Source organism: Vicugna pacos, chromosome 15 (genome assembly GCF_048564905.1).
Source record: "Vicugna pacos chromosome 15, VicPac4, whole genome shotgun sequence".
Classification (NCBI taxonomy): Eukaryota; Metazoa; Chordata; class Mammalia; order Artiodactyla; family Camelidae; genus Vicugna; species Vicugna pacos.
The window spans coordinates 60436523-60453004 of NC_133001.1; the positions used below are offsets into that span (position 1 = coordinate 60436523).

General features: G+C 58.8%; 1 protein-coding gene across 2 annotated transcripts in view; it reads left to right on the forward strand.

Moving 5' to 3' along the window:
- The first annotated feature begins 1023 nt into the window (after window positions 1-1023).
- Window positions 1024-16482, forward strand: part of PXDN (peroxidasin) — a 58920-nt gene continuing 43461 nt past the window's right edge. For both annotated transcript variants that reach the window (XM_072938271.1, XM_072938272.1), the window contains exon 1: window positions 1024-1427. In XM_072938271.1, the coding sequence (XP_072794372.1) occupies window positions 1228-1427 (200 nt within the window). In that variant the 5' untranslated portion in view covers window positions 1024-1227. The remainder of the gene's footprint in view (window positions 1428-16482) is intronic.

Below are 16482 nucleotides of genomic sequence, written 5' to 3' on the forward strand. Positions count from 1 at the left end.
GGCTGCTCCATGTGGTAGTGAGGACAGGCGCTTCTGGGACAGACGTGCAGTCTCCGGAGGGGCCTCGGGTCGACCACCACTCAGCGGCTCCTAAACGTGACCCTAGAAACCCTGCAGGTGCCGCGGTTTGCTGACACAGCGGCAGGAAAGCTCCGTTGCCCCAGCCCCAGGCAGCGCGCCTCGGGTAGGTGCCCATCCCGTCACCCAGCAGTCTGGGGGCCAAACAGACCCAGGCTCCACACTGACGCTGGGTGTGGAGAGCGCACAGCTTTGGACGAACGGCTGTCTGGACCTCCTCAGCTGTAACGTGCAGAGACTGGGGCCCTGAGCGAGTTACCAGTCAGGGAGGAAAATGTGAGTGAAGTGTTAGCACGCTGCTGCAAACACATACGGGAACTGTCTTCCCCCCGTCCCACCTTTCTGCTGTCTTCCCGTGGCTCGGCGCGAGGCCCATGGCACGGGGGGAGGCCCTGGGGGCTCTTCACGGTGGGTCCACGAGGGAGGAAATAAAGGACATGGAGTGTCCACCTGGCCCAGCTGCGCCCAGGACTCTACCCACAGGCCTTCGTCCCAGCAGTGCCCTGGGTCCACGGTGCACAGAACGCGGGCAGTTAACAGGCCTCGGGGGCTCAGGCAGGGGAGCCTCACCGCCTATTCCAATCCAATCCGCTGCAGTGTGTGTGCGTGTGCGTGTGCATGTAAGACAGGGCCGGTGTGGGGCAGGGTGTGTAGGGAGAGGGACAGAGAAACAGAGAGCGAGCGCGCGAAAGCCAGCAAGCAAGCGCTTGGAACCCTGCCTGGAACTTGGTAAGCGTTCTAAAAGTGTTTTACAAAACAACAAAAAACCCTATTGCACACATGTGGAAACGGCGGCTAGGCGAGGTTGGAACAACTTGGCCAAGGCCCCAGATTGTGGGCGCAGATCTGGGATTGGAACTCAGGGGCCCAAGCTGACCTCTGCACCCGGGGCAGCCCCGCGGCTGGGAAGGGGGCGCGGCGGCCGGACGCCGGGCTGGAGGTCCTCGCCCCGCCCCGGCCCTGGGGGAGGTGGGGGTGGGAAGGGAGGAGCCGCGCGCATGTGCACAGCTGGCGCCCCCCGCCCCCTGCGCACAGCTGGGACGTGGGCCGCTGCGGTGCGGCGGGCGGGCGCAGTCCGGAGCCGGCCGTGGACGCGCCGGGCCCTCGAGGTCGGTCCGTGCGTCCAAGCGTCCGTGCGCGCCGAGGGCCATGGCCGTGCGCCCCGCGCGCGCCGCGCGCCCCTGCTTGCTGGCGCTTGTGCTGTGCTGCTGCTGGGGGCCGCTGGCTGCGGTCGCCCCAAAGCCGGGTAACGGGTGTCCGAGCCGCTGCCTGTGCTTCCGGACCACGGTGCGCTGCATGCATCTGCTGCTGGAGGCCGTGCCCGCCGTGGCGCCGCAGACCTCCATCCTGTGAGTGTGGCGGGGGCACGGGGCACTGGCGGGAGGGGCTCCGGGGGCTCGGGGCTCGCTGGGCGATCGCGAGCCGGGGGCCGGGGAGGCGGATCGGAGCGGCGGGGCCTTTGTCCGCCCTGGACTGGGCGCGGGGGGCGGACCTGAGCGCAGCGCGCGCGGCCTCGGTAGCCGCCTTTGTTTGGAGCTCGGAATCCCCGCTGGACCGGGAAGTTGTCGGGAGCAGCTGGGGAAAGCCCCGCCGCCCCGCGCGGCCCGGTCCCGGTCGCTCCCCTCCTCCTCTCGCCTTTCTCCCCCTGCCCGCCCTGCTCCAGCCCCCTCTCCTCCCCGAGCCGGCGCCCCCCTCCTCCCGTTTCCCCTCCTCCTCTCTTTCCCCTCCCCCTCTTCCCTCCTCCTACTCGGCGGTTCCCTCTCCCCGTTTCCCCCTCCTCCCCGGGGGGGCCTCCCTGGCGCCCCGTCTGTGACCCGCGGCAGCTGCACCACCACCACCACTTCCCCGCTCTTGCCGGGGCGCCGGGAGCCTCCTGCCGGGATTGTCCCGGGCCCCGCGGGACGCACGGTTCTCTCGGGCTTCCCTGAGCCGCGGGCGAGCCTGGCCGAGTTCCGGGAGGGGCCGCGTTGCGGGTCCCCGAGTTCTGGGGCGGCGCGGACGGGTCGGCTGGGGCTAGAGTCGGGGTCCGAGCGGGTTTGCGCCCGGGGTCTGCCTCCTCTCTCATCTCCAGGCAGGGCGCGCCGCGGCGGTGCCATCGCGGGGACCCGGCGCTCCTGTTGGCACAAAGTATCGCGCCCTCACTGGCCAGTCCCCTCTGTCCCCAGAGGTTCCAGACCCGGGATGCCACGAGTCTCTTGCAGGCCTCGAGCTATTCGGATACAGACTGATTAGAAATTTTCACAATCCGAAAAGGCAGCCTGCGTTTCAGGCGCCGACTGCATTCAGCGTCCTACAGCTGCCCTTCGGAATGCCAAAAATAGTTTCTACTTTTCTTGGCTGGGCCAGAGTACTTTTGGCACTCTCGAAGAGCCTGCAAAAGTTGTAAAATTCTGAGTGAACTATTCAGGAAGTGGGCGGTCAGTGTTTGTAGTTTTAAAACGAAGTACACGACAGACCACTCTGGCAGCGTCCTTCAGGGTCCTTGAAGGGACTTAACACTCAGCCCCGGAAACTGTGCCTCTGGAGAGTGTGGAGGGCCAGCCAAGGCCGGGGTGCCTGAGGGCAACAGGCTCTGAAGGAAGGGGCTGTAAGGCAGGCAGAGCGAGGGCTTCTGGATAAGGTCATTTTAATTCTTTGGTGAGTCAGTGAGAACATCTTGGATCCTGAAGCCTTTCTTCGCATCTGCCGGAAGTCTAATGCTTGTGCCGGGTTTTGCCTTCACATATTAATGGGTTTTTGAAAAGAACAATATTTAAAAATACAAGTGCTGTGAAACAAAAATGGAACCCCACTCCCCTGTGTGGTGAGGTTCTCCACAAAACCTTACAGGGTTTGGTAAAATAGCTGAGCGCAGGACTGAAAACGCCAACGCACACAGGGATTCCAGGGAGCGCTCGCTCACCTTGCACTTTCACGGTGTTTTGCAGTTTTCAGAGCTGTGCTCAGTGACCTGGCTTGGTCTCATCTGTTCTGTGAGGAGGCAGGCGGCACCGAGCGGACAGAACAAGAGGGTTATTGGTGACATGGACACACACGGTGGGGCTGGGGGGCTCCCATGGCTGCCGGTGTGGACTGGGACAGTGTAGAACTGAGTCTTGGTGTGATGGGGTCCAGCTGGGGACTTGGAGAGGTAGCAGTCTGAGGGGGATAGGGGACAGCCCTGCTGGAGGAAGGAGGCCAGTTCTGGGCTGTCCTGTTGCCCTGGGCCCTGGAGTCCAGTCTGGTGCGTCCTTGCTGGGGCTGCTCACAGATGCCACTCATGCAGAAGTACTGGGTTTCACCTCAGCTTTTCTCCCAGGTGTCTGTCCCCATGCATTTGCTCTCATTTTCTACCTAAAAAAATGATTTGGTGGAAATTGAGGACTTAGAAGATAAGAGGGTAAGGAAGGAGCCTGGCGCCGGGGTCCAGCCGTCGCATCCTCCCTTTGCTTTCAGGACTCTCCCCTCGGCCTCCCTGGAGAGGCTGAATGGGAATCTCTGGGGACATCAGACTTCTCTCCCCAGCATGTTGTTTTGGGAGTGTGTTCCAGTGGGGCCCCACAGTAGATTGTCTTGCCTCATGGTTGAGGCGTCAGACATAACGGTCCAGGAGCATCTTGTGATTCAGGTTGGCCCTTGAGTTCGTGCCAGCTGGACAGTAGAAGGTGGTGTTCCAGAGCAGGGCGGCCGGCGCCCTGCGGGCCGTCTGGTCCTGCGGCTCGTGGAAGCTGTGCAAGGTCGGGTGTGCTACTCTGTTCAGCTCGGAAGCATTTGTAGGAGCACTTAATTTCTGAATATTTTACTGCCTTGGCACTACAGTAGACATTCGTTGCCACAGTAATTAAAAAGCTGGTTTTAAAAGATACCTTGTGACAATTTTCCTTGCCCTCTTACTATCCTCCTCCCACCTTGAACATTTTGGGGGGAGTCACGTTCTAAACACATTGCATCGGAGTCACTCGGCACTGGGGCTCCGGCCTTGGGCAGCGGAACCTCTGCCCTCCACACCCGCTCCTCTCTGACCCAATTCTTTTCCCTGTAGCCTCTACTGTGAGGTCATGGGAATCAACTCTTTAAAACTGACTTCCCTCCCACAGTCCAGGCCACACCAGAGCCACGCAGTTACCCCATGCCCCCGTCCAGGGGACAGGAAACCATGTTGTTGGAGGGAGTCTGGGGTTGTGGATGGGCCCCACAGCCGTGCAGGGCTGGTAAGCACCTCCCTTGGGGTCACAGTCAGCCTGCCAGACAGCTGTTCCCAAATCCATCAACTTCTGATGACCTGTGTTTTGGACTTGTGCCATATTCCAGCTCCTGCCTCTCGGAATCCCTGGTCTGCTGGGGCGCTTGGGAGTGAGCCCTGCCGTGCCGAGATCAGGGTGACCGTCCAGGTGCCCCGGCCAAGTGTGGCTTCGGGAAGGCTGCCTGGGCACCGTCACCTTTGGTCCGGGCGAGTGGACGCCCCTGGTCCAGCCCCGATCCACACTTGGAGAAGGTCCCGGCTTTGCCACTTCTTGGGTTGGGGCCCCACCTTCCTGCAGGCTCCCGTCGGGGATCAGAACCCGTCGATGGAGAGGGACAGTCTTCAGGCCACTTAACTGTTTGCCTTCGTCCTTGAAGACTAGACCCCAAATCACAGCTTCTCCCCATTCACCAGCCTCCAGTGGGTTTCCTCGGTCTTGGCCCAGGGGAGAATCTAATTTCCCTTCAGCTTCCCTTTGTACGGAAATGAGGCCTCCTCCTCACAGGTGGGTGGGTGTGGTCCTGGTCGAGAGACGGGGCAGGCCCTCCAGCCGGGCTCTTGGGTCTCTGCTCCCTCTCCTCCTCTGTCACCCTGGAGCTGGGGAGGTTCCCTTCCTCTGCTTCATCCTGCGGGGACACCCTCTGTCCCATGGGAGGGCTGGCCTCTCCTCCCCTGGGTGCGGTTTAAGAGGCCAGCATCCGACTCTGCCTCTGCAGGACCTTGTGCAAGCCAGGGACGGCAGCCTTTAAGCCTCAGCCTTTGGCTTATGTGAAATAAATTTCTACTTTCAAATTCCCTGTTAGGATAAAGTCAAAGTCTTCGTTCCCACAGCTCAAACCCATTTGAAAAGTACCAGGGGAATATTTTTAAAGTGTTTGGATATTGGTAGTTTATTTTTCCAATGTGGTGGTGGACCCAGTACTTCTTCCCACTGCTGACCGCCCTGCGGTGTCCCGAGCCCTCGTGGAGGCGGTGGGCGCTCAGCTCTAAGGGGAGGCCAGCGACTCCAGGAGGTTTCCAGAGAGTCCGCCTGCACTGCTGGGCCTGTGACGTGGGCCGTCAGGGAGCCAGGCTGGATTTTAAAACTTGACATTTGAAAACGTGCATCTCCAAAAGGCGATGTCTGGAAAAGCTCTCCTTAGAAACTGGTCAGATTTCTTCTATTTTTTTCTAGCCTCATGTCTAGCCACCTCTCAAATACTGTGACCTCCGGCCAGAACTCTCCCCTGGTCCAACACAAGCTGTGCATTTCCACACTGCCTGGAGTGCCAGCACCACAGTTTGCAGGTTGAAACTCAGCATCTCTTAAACGCAGCTCCCCTTCTCTGTCAGGATGTCACCTAGGAGCCCTTCCGTCCCTTTGGTGGGGTTGCTCTTTGCACCATTTTGTCATTTAACATTTCATAGTAGGAAGACGAATTTATAAATTTTTATTACTTCCTATGGACAGCTATATCCTGCGAAGGGCCTTTGTCTGCTGAGGAGCCGGGCGATGCGGCGTGAGAGGTGGTGTCCGTGGCTGAGCGCGCGGACTGGCGTTTTAGCGGCCGCCGTCTCGAAGCCCTGCCGTGTCTCGGACTCGACCACCTGCGTAGTTTTTGTCACGCTACCTCACCTCTGTGCCGCGGTTTCCTCAACTATAAAAGTGTAACTGATAATAATAAAACCGAACCCTTTGGATCCTTCTGGGGAAAAGAAAGGAAGCTGACAGGTCAGCTGTAGATGGCAGCCTCCCCACCCCGGTGTTCATAGCAGATCAAGGGGATGGTTGTGAAGAGAAGTCAGCCCCTGTGACCGAGCCCAGGAGGCAGCTCTGACCTGTGGCTTGGCTTCAGCCAGGGCCCAGACGCCCCGGCCAGGGCTCGGTTTTCCTTCTTGATGGGTCCTTGGCATCCTCCTGGGTTCTGTGACTCACTGTCCTCCGTGGTGACCCCGTCAGCTGTCGGCCTCCCTTCCGATGGCCCAGAGTGCAGCAGACCCAGCTGGGACCCTTTCCCGGTTGCAAGCACAAGGTCTGGAAATTGTGTGAAGGGACCCATTGTCTGTCCTCAAGGCCACCGGGGCGGTGCGAGGTCTGGCCCGCCAGGCCTGGGCCCGGCTGGCTTCTGGAGCCAAGGACAGAACCTGCCCTGTGACGCGCGGGCTGGAAGCAGGCACAGCATTGTTGCCTGGAAGGAAAGCAGGGCTTTTCTTAGAAGAGGTGGCCATGGGGCAGACTGGCCACAGCTGTCCGCGTGGTCCAGTCCCACCTTGGGGTGTCGGCAAAACGGTGACAGGACCCCAGGGTCCAGGCCAGTCTCGTCAGCAGGGTGAGCACCGGGCGAAGGTTGGGAGCCCCTGCGCACGCTGGTTCCCGTTGGCTGAGGGGGCGTTCTCACCTTGCTGGTTGGAGGCTCTGGGCCCTTTTCTGCGCACTTGCCAAGGGGAGGAAACTGGAGTGGCTGCTGGCGGTGAAGGAGTGGGGCCGGTGGGGCCCCCGCCCGAGCTCCAGGCAGCACCCAGGGCTGGAGTCCCAGCTCCTCTGGTCTCTTCCCACCGGGTGCAGTCCTGGGGAGGCTGCTCTGGGCCTTCAGTGCGCAGAACGTCAGGTCTCCAACCTCAGTGTCCAGCTTAATGAGCTTTTAATCATAACAGCTTCACGAGCTTTTGGGGTACACAGGAAGATGTGATTTATTTAAAAAATGCAGTTTTGGGTGGACTCACTTAAAAGCAGTTAAACATCACTGAATTTGATGCTTAAACAGTCAGTTTGGGCACTTCCTGTGTCTCTGTGTCTCTTGGGGCCGGGAGCTCTTGGGGACCCAGGGGGGCCTTGAACTGGTGGCTACACGCTGCCTGTCACACCTGTGCAGAGCTTGGGCACAGGAGTCGGAGCAGAGGGCATGCTGCTTTGGTGTTTAACATCATCGATAGCTTAGAATCTTTCTACGTTGGTCATTCCAGCGACATATTTTATCTTGAAGTAGAGTTTGGAAAATAGCAGTGACACCTGTTCCTCCCCTGGTCACCGAGTCTCCGTTCAGACGCCGCTGTCCACAGACAACGTCGGTGAACCTCAGCGGTCGCTCATGTGACGTGAATCAAAGCTGGCAGGAAATGTAGGAAGAACGTGTTGGCTGCTTCACTAGGCGGCTCTTGGCGCCCCTTTCCTGGCTTGGGTGCAGGGCTGGCTGTCCTGCTGATTTGATTGGTTTCTTTATTCTGGGCGCTGTCTCCTGTCTCCTCCAAGGGGTGGAGAAGTGGGGCAGGGGCCCCCAAAGAGCTTCCCCCGAGGACCTTGGTGGACGGCCTGCAGGTCTGTGTGGGAGCTTAACCAGCAATGGTTCCCTTTGCTGACCTTCGGGTGAAATGCCACTTGGGAAGAAAAAGCCTTATCAAGACCCAGCTGACATGAAAAAGGGGGCTCATGTGTCTGTGTGCACTTGGGTGAGTTTTGACATGTCCAGTCGTGTGAAGCCGTGGCCGCAATCAGGATAATGAAGCTGGCGGGCCCCCCGCGGCCGCGCCCCCCGCGCTCCCGCCCGCCTTCTGCCTCGCTGGGCGTGATCGCATCTGTGTTCACCAGGGATTCTGGCCTTTGTTTTCCTTTCCTGGAATGTCTTTGTCTGGTCTGCGTATCAGGGCAGACCTTGCCTTGCAGAGAGGGTGCAGGGCCGCTGGTCCTGTCCGGCGTGGGGGGGCGGGGCTTAGCCCTCAGCCTCCAGCTGAGCCTCCCTGTGAGGCGCCTGGCTCGGGCTGCCTTCGTGAGCCGGTTCTAAGCTACCGCTGCAGGTTCTTCAGTAAACAGAGGGCTCTCCGGGTGGTTTCTTCCCACGTGAGCCTGGGTGGCGGTGCTTCCCGAGGAGCTGGCCGCGTCGCACAGGTGGTGGGGCTGTCGGCATCGTGAAGTGTTCCCCGGTATCTCCTTAGTGCCTGGGAATCTGCGTGCCACCAGGCCTCCTGTGCCTGATGTTAGAAATGTGTGTTTTCTCTCTCGTCTTTGCCTGGTCAGGCTGCCTGGAGGCTTCTCAGTTTGCCAAAACCCAGCTTTCGCGTTTGATCTTCCTCTTATTTTCCTGTTCTCTGTTTTGTTGGCTCTGCTCTGCTCTGGGTTGTTTGCTGTCTTCTGCTCTGGACTCGCTCTCTTCCCTCTCGCCTGCACACACAGGCCGGTGCTCTGCTGAGCGGTGCTTCGCGATCCTGCGCGTTCTCCACGGAGCATCCGGCCAGACACAGCATCGCCTTTTCTCTCAGGCGGTCCTGTGTTCACGCCCTCGTTTTCAGCCCTCAGAATGGCCAGCCGTGGGGGCACGCCCTGCTGACCGATGCGCAGTCAGGAAAGCCGTTGTTTTATGTTTGGTGCGCCTTTTGGTGGTTTCAGAGTAAGCCTGGCCCGCTCCCCCACCGCCCGTATCCCGTCTTATTCAGAAGTCCCCACTGTTTTGTTTTGTAATTTTGTAAAACCTTCGTTGAATTCTTCTGCAACTTTATAACAACGTGTGTTACAGAGCAAGTAATGAAGTGAAATAATGCATTCCCGTGCCCAAGTCTGGATTTTAAAAACCTTAAAAATGATTCAACCCGCTGTTTCCATTTGCCTTGGGAGTGCTGTGTCGGTCAGGGGAATTTGACTTCAGCTGCTGCAATAAACAGTTGCAGAGTCTCCGTGGATTAAAATATGTGAGTTCCGGCCTCCCTCCCGCAGAATCCAGGGCAGGCGGCCTCACTGGGCAGCTGTCACTGAGGCTCCACTCCCAGCCAGGGTTCTGCCGACCACGGCCGGCGGGATGTGGCCTGTGTGGTGGGCTGTCTGCAGACAGCAGCGCGCTCCGTGCTGCGTCCACAGCGTCTGTGGCCACCTCCCAACTGGGAAAGCAGAACCAAGTGGTCGTGATGGCCGTAAGACTTCCTGCCCGGCTCCTCCAGGTAGTAGTGCTCTACCAGGGACCCGGGCTCCCAGGCTCTGTCCACCCTTCCAGGCTGTCACGGAAGCGGAAATGGGGAGTGAGCAAAAGGGGAGGCTCAGTGCTTCCACTGCCCTGAGGGACACATCACCTCTGCTCACATTGCCTGGTGGGTTCTGGTCACCTGTCCCCACCTGGATGCAAGGCTCTGGGGAGTGTTGTTTAGTGCCTGCTCAGGAAGGGAAACTGCATTTGAGCGTCTCACGGTTTCTGCCACAGCCGCGCTGGGCAGGCAGCACCGGATTGCCGGACTCCGTCCCAGCTGCCTTCGAAGTTCACTCTCCTCCTCTGCACTCCTCCCCAGACACTGCTGTCACATGTGGAGCGTCTCCGGGTCCCCTCACTGTGCCAATAGAGAGGTCTGCCGGGCATCTGCTGTCCATGCCCCGTGATGTGCGGCAGCGTCACCGCCCCAGTCCCCTCAGTTAAGGTCGCACTGCGGGCTGGGACGGGTGCCGTCACGGGTCGTAGAGCGGAGAAACCGAGTCCCCTCCTAACCAGAATTGGAGCCGCCCGTGCAGTTACCCGGGGAACGGGGGGCGGCCTTGCTGACTGTAACCTGTAGGTCACAGCCAGATGTCTCATGCACCAGGTGCTCACCTGAAGATTTTCTCTGAGGACGAGACAGATCTGGGTCTGTGTGCATGCCAGGTGGTGGCAGGAGCAGCGGGTGAGGCGGGGAGGGGCTGGGAGGAGAAGAGCCGGGGCCCTGAGTCCTCGGGGGGGGTCACTCCCCCGGGACCCGGGCGTCAGCTGCACCCCTGAGGTTCGTCCTCGTGGTGTGACTTGCGCCTCCCTCCTGTGCTTCCCAAGTTGTTTGCAGGTCTGCAGGCTCTTTGAAAGTCAGCTCGCCGGCTTCTCTTGGGCCGCTCAGCGATCCGTCACTGCTGGCGGCGTTCAGTCGGATGCCCAGACGTGAGGCCGGCTGCCCTGCCGGGCGTTGCGCCGCCTGCCCTCCCACCCGCCGAGTGGCCTGTCCTGCTTGCTTCCCTTTACGACAAGTGCAGAAATGTTTCTGTGCACAGCGTGCGGCTCGTGGGAGAAAAATGCGAACTCACCAATGAAAACACCGAAATAAGTTACTCACATTTCTGCTGTGAGAGGAGCCCGGCCTGCTGAGCGTGGCCCTCAGGTGCACACGGACGGTCATGCGCGTGCTTGCGGGCATCCAGTCCCTGGTGGGTCTGCGGGTCTGTCGGCATCTGCGTCTCCATCCACCCGTCCATCCATCCATGCCTCGTCTGTGCGGCTGCGGGGTCCTGTGCACCCTCCATTGTCTCTCCGTCTGTCTGCGTGTTCTCTCTCTACCTACTTATCCGTCCACCGCCTCCGCCCCGTCTCCAGACGGCGGTTGGTCACCTGCGTCCCGCCCCCCCGTGCCCGCCGCCCGTGCCCCTCATCGGCGTCTGCACGTCACCGCTGGCGGCCACGCAGGATTTGTTCCGGGGCGTCGGCAGCTCTGCGGATCAGGTGTTTACGCTGGGCCACTCCTTCCTCTGCACTTTACTGCGCCGGCACCCGCGATGCCTGTGTGCGCGCTGTTCTGATCGTGCGCCTCGATCCCTTCGGGCTTCTGCCGCCTGCGGCGTGGCCTGCAGCGAGGACGGTCTGCTGGTGAGCTGCTCCTGCCCCGTTTGCTTCCTGGACACAGTCCGTGTTTACCTGAGGACAGGCGTCATCAGCCACTCACCTGCGCATTAGATGAGCTGCGTGTCCTGCAGGGGAGAAGGCTGCGTGGCGCCCCTCCGACACCTGCCCCTGGGGACGCCGTGCGCACCGCTTCCGTGCCCCGTAGCCGCACTCCTCTGGAGGCTCTGATCTCAGCCCGTCCTGGGAACCGCAGGGCTCTGGGTCGGCCCAGCCCCTGGCCCTGCACAGCCCTGTCTGTGTGCTGGTCCTGGCGGCTCCCGTCTGGCCTGTTTCTGGTGTGGCCTCTGCTCTGTGGTTAGCTGCTCCTCCTGGAACACTGGTCACCTTGTAGCCCCAGGATCTGCGTTGGGAGGAGCTGGAGCCCAAGTTTAAGGCTGATTCTCATTATTCACGGACTTCTGTTCTATTAAGTAACCATGAACACTGAGTTAGCAACCAGGGAAACCTTGCTTCTGGGAAATACAGGGTTAGGGTCCCACGCGGCACTGGTCACAACACTGTCGTCAGTGGGTCAGGGCATAACCTAGTTTGGGGTGTGCTCTGTTCAAAGATGTATGTTTTTGATTCATTAACGTGGAGCCCAGGGCACCAGCGCATGGCTTGTGCCTGGAGGAGGCGGGTCCCACACGCACGTGCTTCCCCGCAATGTCCTTCACACCCCACGCTTCCTCACCAGACCGCACGTCAGCACCGCCCTGGGAGGCGATTTTAAACAGCAAAGTCACCAACAAAAGGCCCCAAAACACAAACAATGTGGCACTAAGTAGAGCCTGAAAGGGACGCTTGTTTCCACATCCGGCAGTGAGGGTCCCCACCGCTCTGTGTCCCCGATGGCCACAAAGGCACCACGAGGGTCAGTTTGGGGGTAATGGGGAGGTTGAGCGAGGCTGTTATGTTCTCAGAGCTGGAATCCGTGGAGGGAGTGCGTCCCGTCTTCCAGGTTCCGTGCAGCGCTGGCTGCCTGCAAAGTCTGAGGCACTCACCCTGCGGCACCTCCTGGAGCTGGGGCCCCGCGGTTTCCTCGGTAAGAGCGGTTATAACAAGGCACTTAACATCTGAAGCAGGCTCTGCCCCATCTTCTCGGGTGCAAAGTGTCTTGCCTTTGAGGTTCTGTCAAGTTCACAGTCATTAAATTTCATCACCTGTAAGATGTCCCATCTCCTGGACCTGGAGCCGGAGCCGCTGAAGGCCACGGTGGGGGATGGGGGAGGCCGTCCTGGGCAGGACGCCCGTCGGACCGAGGTACCCAGAGCTCGTCCAGGGGGCTGCAGCTCAGCGTGGAGCCGGCCCCGAGCTTTCCTGACGTGCACCCGCGGGGTCAGGCGCTCCCCCTCGAAGCCTCACCCTCCAGCTGTGGAGATTTGCTGAGGCACGAGGAAGGGGATGTGTGTGCGATTCTGGTCGCAGAGCCCGCAGGGTGGGCGCTCTGGGGCGGAAGCTGTTTCATTACCACAATCTGGGTTTACTGAGCCTTGAGATTGGGCGTGGGCTGTGCCAGGGCAGTCGGGAGGGGAGCACGCTCCTTGCTGGGCTGGGAAGACAGCGGCTGGAGGCCTGGGTGGGGGGCGGCTGGGTTCCTCCCTCCTGGTGGCTGCAGGCAGGGGCTCCCGGGGCGGGGCTGTTCCCTTATCCTTCGCTCTGCCCTTAATTGAGCAGATACTTGAGATGCAAACAGGAAATACCGCTCAGCGTAGTTTTCAGTGCATTTTAGGTGGTCAGTTTTCTCTCCCACAGACCAAACCCGGATGTCCAAGAAGCGTCTATGTTCCTTTTGGGAGGCAGGCCTGGAAGGTGCCTTTCGTGGTCCTGGAATTGTGAGCTCCCACCCTTCCCTGCACACCCAACGTTAATTATTTGCTAAGAATTAAGGACTTTAACAATGGAGATTTGGAGTTACTCTCACTGAAAGAAAAGCCTGGATTGGCAGAGATGGGACGATTTTGCCCTTGACAAGACTGGGTTAATAGCCTCCCTTTCTGTGCAGAAAACGAGAGGACCGCCGTGCGCGGAGAGCTCCTTCCTCAGGAGAAGCAGGACTGCAGACGGCGCGGGAGAGGAGGGGTTCACCCGCGGGATGGGGGCTCCGCGCATCTGAAGTCCTCGCTCAGTTCCTGCTTCTCTTCCTGCTCACGGCTTCCTCTGGGGGAAGGGAGCCCAGATTAGGCTCGTCGCTTCCTGGACTGAAACAATATTTCTAAAAATCCATAACCAGCTGAGCAGCACTTTAACTTTTAAAAATAGCAGTTAAAGTGGATGCAGTTAGTCATCACTGTTCCTTATTCAGAATGCGGGATGTTTGTGTTGGCATGGCAACAGGGGGCTAAATATTAACCCTGAGCATCTGTTTCTTGTGCGTTTTCTGTTGTTGTCTAGTTTCCTTAGATCAGTGCTTGTGTCACCCCATCCATCTACCCATCAGCCCTTTCTTCCATCTACCCGTCCACCCGCCCATCACTGCATCTTCTACCCTTTGATCCATAACCATCCATCTGTCCATGCTTCCATCTATCCGCCTATCCATTCGTCCATCTGTCCATCCATCCATTCCCTCATCCATCCATCCACCCATCCGGTCATGCATTCCTCCTTCCGTAACCACCCACCCACTCGCCACCCCTCCATCCGTCCACCCGCCCCCACCATGTGTTCCTCCCTCCGTCCCCCATCCGCCCTCCTGCGCCCTGGTGTCTTTGTTAAGTGTCCAGCACTGGGGCTGAGACCGGCAGACCCTCCTGCTGTGAGGCACCGGTGGCGTGGGGAGTGCTGCGTGGTGGGGTGTCGCTAGCTGACGCAGCCCTGTCCTGCGCCCGCCCACCCACTGTGGTTCAGAGTGGGGCTGGCAGTCCAGCTGGAGGGTTGGAGAAAGGACACAGCTTGGGGAGAACTTTCTCAGACTCCAGCCTCTCTTCTCCTAAGCTCAGAGAGCACTGGCTCTAAAACCAGCTCTCTGGTTCTTTCCTGAGAGACGCCTCCTTCTCATTCTTCAGTGGTTCCTCTGAGACCGGTGTCTCGCAGCCTTTCTCAGCTGGGCCCTGCGCGAAGGACGCCCAACAGAACACGAGCAGAGTGCTTGTCTCCTCTGTTCTTTCAAGGAGCCTGTCGAGCTGGTATCTGGATGCTGGAAATGACCCAGCTCGTTACATGCAGTGGGCGCTGCTTAAGGCTTCTCACTCTGTCACTGGGAAGGCCTGTGAGACCATAAGAAGTCTGAACATCGGTGCAAGGAGGGAGGACTGTCCCAGCTTCCCCACCAGGGAGTGGCCGGTGGGGCAGGGCGGGCTGGTAACGTGGGAGGGTGAAGAGGTCCCAGCAGGAAACCTTCAGGAGGGACCACCTTGGCTAAATAAGGTTTATCTTTTTTTCTTTTTAATGGAAGTACTGAGGATTGAACCCAGGACTTTGTGCACGCTAAGCATGTGCTGTACCACTGAGCTCTACCCTCTCCCTCCGTAAGGTTTATCTTTATTCCTATGTGGGGCTCCTTTTTGTGTCCCCTCCCTCGGAGCCTTTCCTGATGGTTCCCCTCTGACCCATCCCTTGCAAGCCCTTTGGGTTTGTCACTTGCCCCTCGCCTCCTTGTCCTGTGGTATTTTCTGGTTATGAGACAGTCTCATGCAGCTCTGTGCAGCGTCCTCTCACTCAGTAAGTAACTCGGGGTATGCGTCCTGTCTTCCTAAAGACGCGAGTTCTGTGTCTGTGGGAAGCTTCTCCGGTTAGATACTCTCAGAGCCTCTTGGGTGGAGAGTAACTATTTGATATCAGTATTTTTTGATTCCATTTGTGATCCATTTCCTCAGTGGAGGTAATTAAAACACAGCCTGACTTGAGGCTCTTAGAAAAGCAACAGGCAAAAGTCAGTCTGTTTTGGTGGCGCCCGAGCGCTGCTTCCCGGGCTGGGTTTGTGCTGAGGGGCTGGACTCCAGCTTGCCGCTTGGCTGAGTCCTGGACGAGTGCCAGTGGATAACATGATTTATCCGTTTATTTTGCTGAACTCAAAGCACGAGCCCTGTCTGTCTCTGCAAGAACAACCTCAACCCGTTCAGTTGTTCAAATTATAATATTTGTTGTAACAAGTAGGCTACTTCTCAGCACGCAGGGCTGTCTGTGATGGCTGGCTTTGTGTGTCAACTTGGCTGGGCCCCAGTGCCCAGAAATTTGGTCAGACATTGTTCTAGAAGTTTCTGTGAAGGTGTTTTTAGAGCAGATGAACGTGAAGTCAGGGTAAAACAGAGTGCCCTCCACAACGCAGGTGGGCCACATCCCACCAGTCGAAGGGCCCAGGGGAAGAGCAGGACGGGACGCAACCGCGGACGGGGCGACCCCTGGACTGGACAGCGGCTCTTTCCTGGGTGTCCAGCCTGCAGGTTCACCCTGCAGATCTGGGACCTGCTGAGACTGCACAGTAAGTCTCTCCTTGAAGTAAATCAGCCTCTCCCTCTGTCTCTCTCCACACACAGACATGCTCACACATACACATGCTCACATGCACACACGGGCACATGCTCACATGCACACACACACGCTCACATGCACACATGCTCTCATGTATATGCTCACATGTACACACACACATGCTCACATGCTGTCATGTACACGCTCACATGTACACACACACGCTCACATGCACACGTGCTCTCATGTATATGCTCACATGTACACACGTGCACACATGCTCACATGCTGTCATGTACACGCTGTCATGTACACACACACGCTCACATGCTCACATGCACGTGCATGCTCACACATGTCCTGTTGGTTCTTTTTCTCAGGGGAACCCTGTCAGATGCAGGGTCCATGTCGAGTTTCCTGTGGCCTGGGTTCTCGGCCACAGCTGGCTGGATCTATGTGGATGCCAAGTCCAGAACAGTCAGTCCCAGTTCTGGCCAGTTTCCCAAGATCAGGCTTAGCTCGGACAGAAGTCTCTCTGGGGAAGAGGGGCTCGAAGACACTCAGGGACTGAACTTCAGGCTGGCAGTGGGGCTGAGACGGGCAGGCTGTGCTGCAGGGGGTCCAGGGGGCCAGAGGCCTGGGAGAGGCTCCACGCCCCGGGGGCAGCGGGGAGCGGAGGCCGTGCAGGAGGTGCCAGAGCACCTGGACGTCTGGCTGGGTGGACACGAAAGCACGTCTGGCCCGGGAGAGGGCCCCGCCGAGACAAGCCGGTGTCTGCAGCTGCCTCTGTTCCTGTTCGGGGCTGTTCTTGTTGAACGAGTTTTTATTCCTTGAGCCCAAAACTTGATTACTTTGTTTAAAATTATTTTTAAAAAGGAAAGGAAAAAACCCATCTTTTGGTTATGTCTGGTTACCTCAGTGAAACCATTCATTCACAATTTTTAAGGCATCAAGGAAAAGAAAAGGCCCGTAGTTCTTGGGGCATGTACACCTTGTCTTCCCTGCACAGTTTCCTAATTTCCGTGTTGCGGATTCACTGCCCTTCCACAGGGAGGGCCTCTGCGCCCCCGCCCCACCCTGCACTCCCCCACCCTCCGCCGCCTCTTCTGTGCCTTCTCCTCTGTGCCGAGGTCACGCTGGTGCACACCAGACCGGCCTCAGCGGCTCCTGTGTGCCGCTCCCTGCTCACCCGAGCTG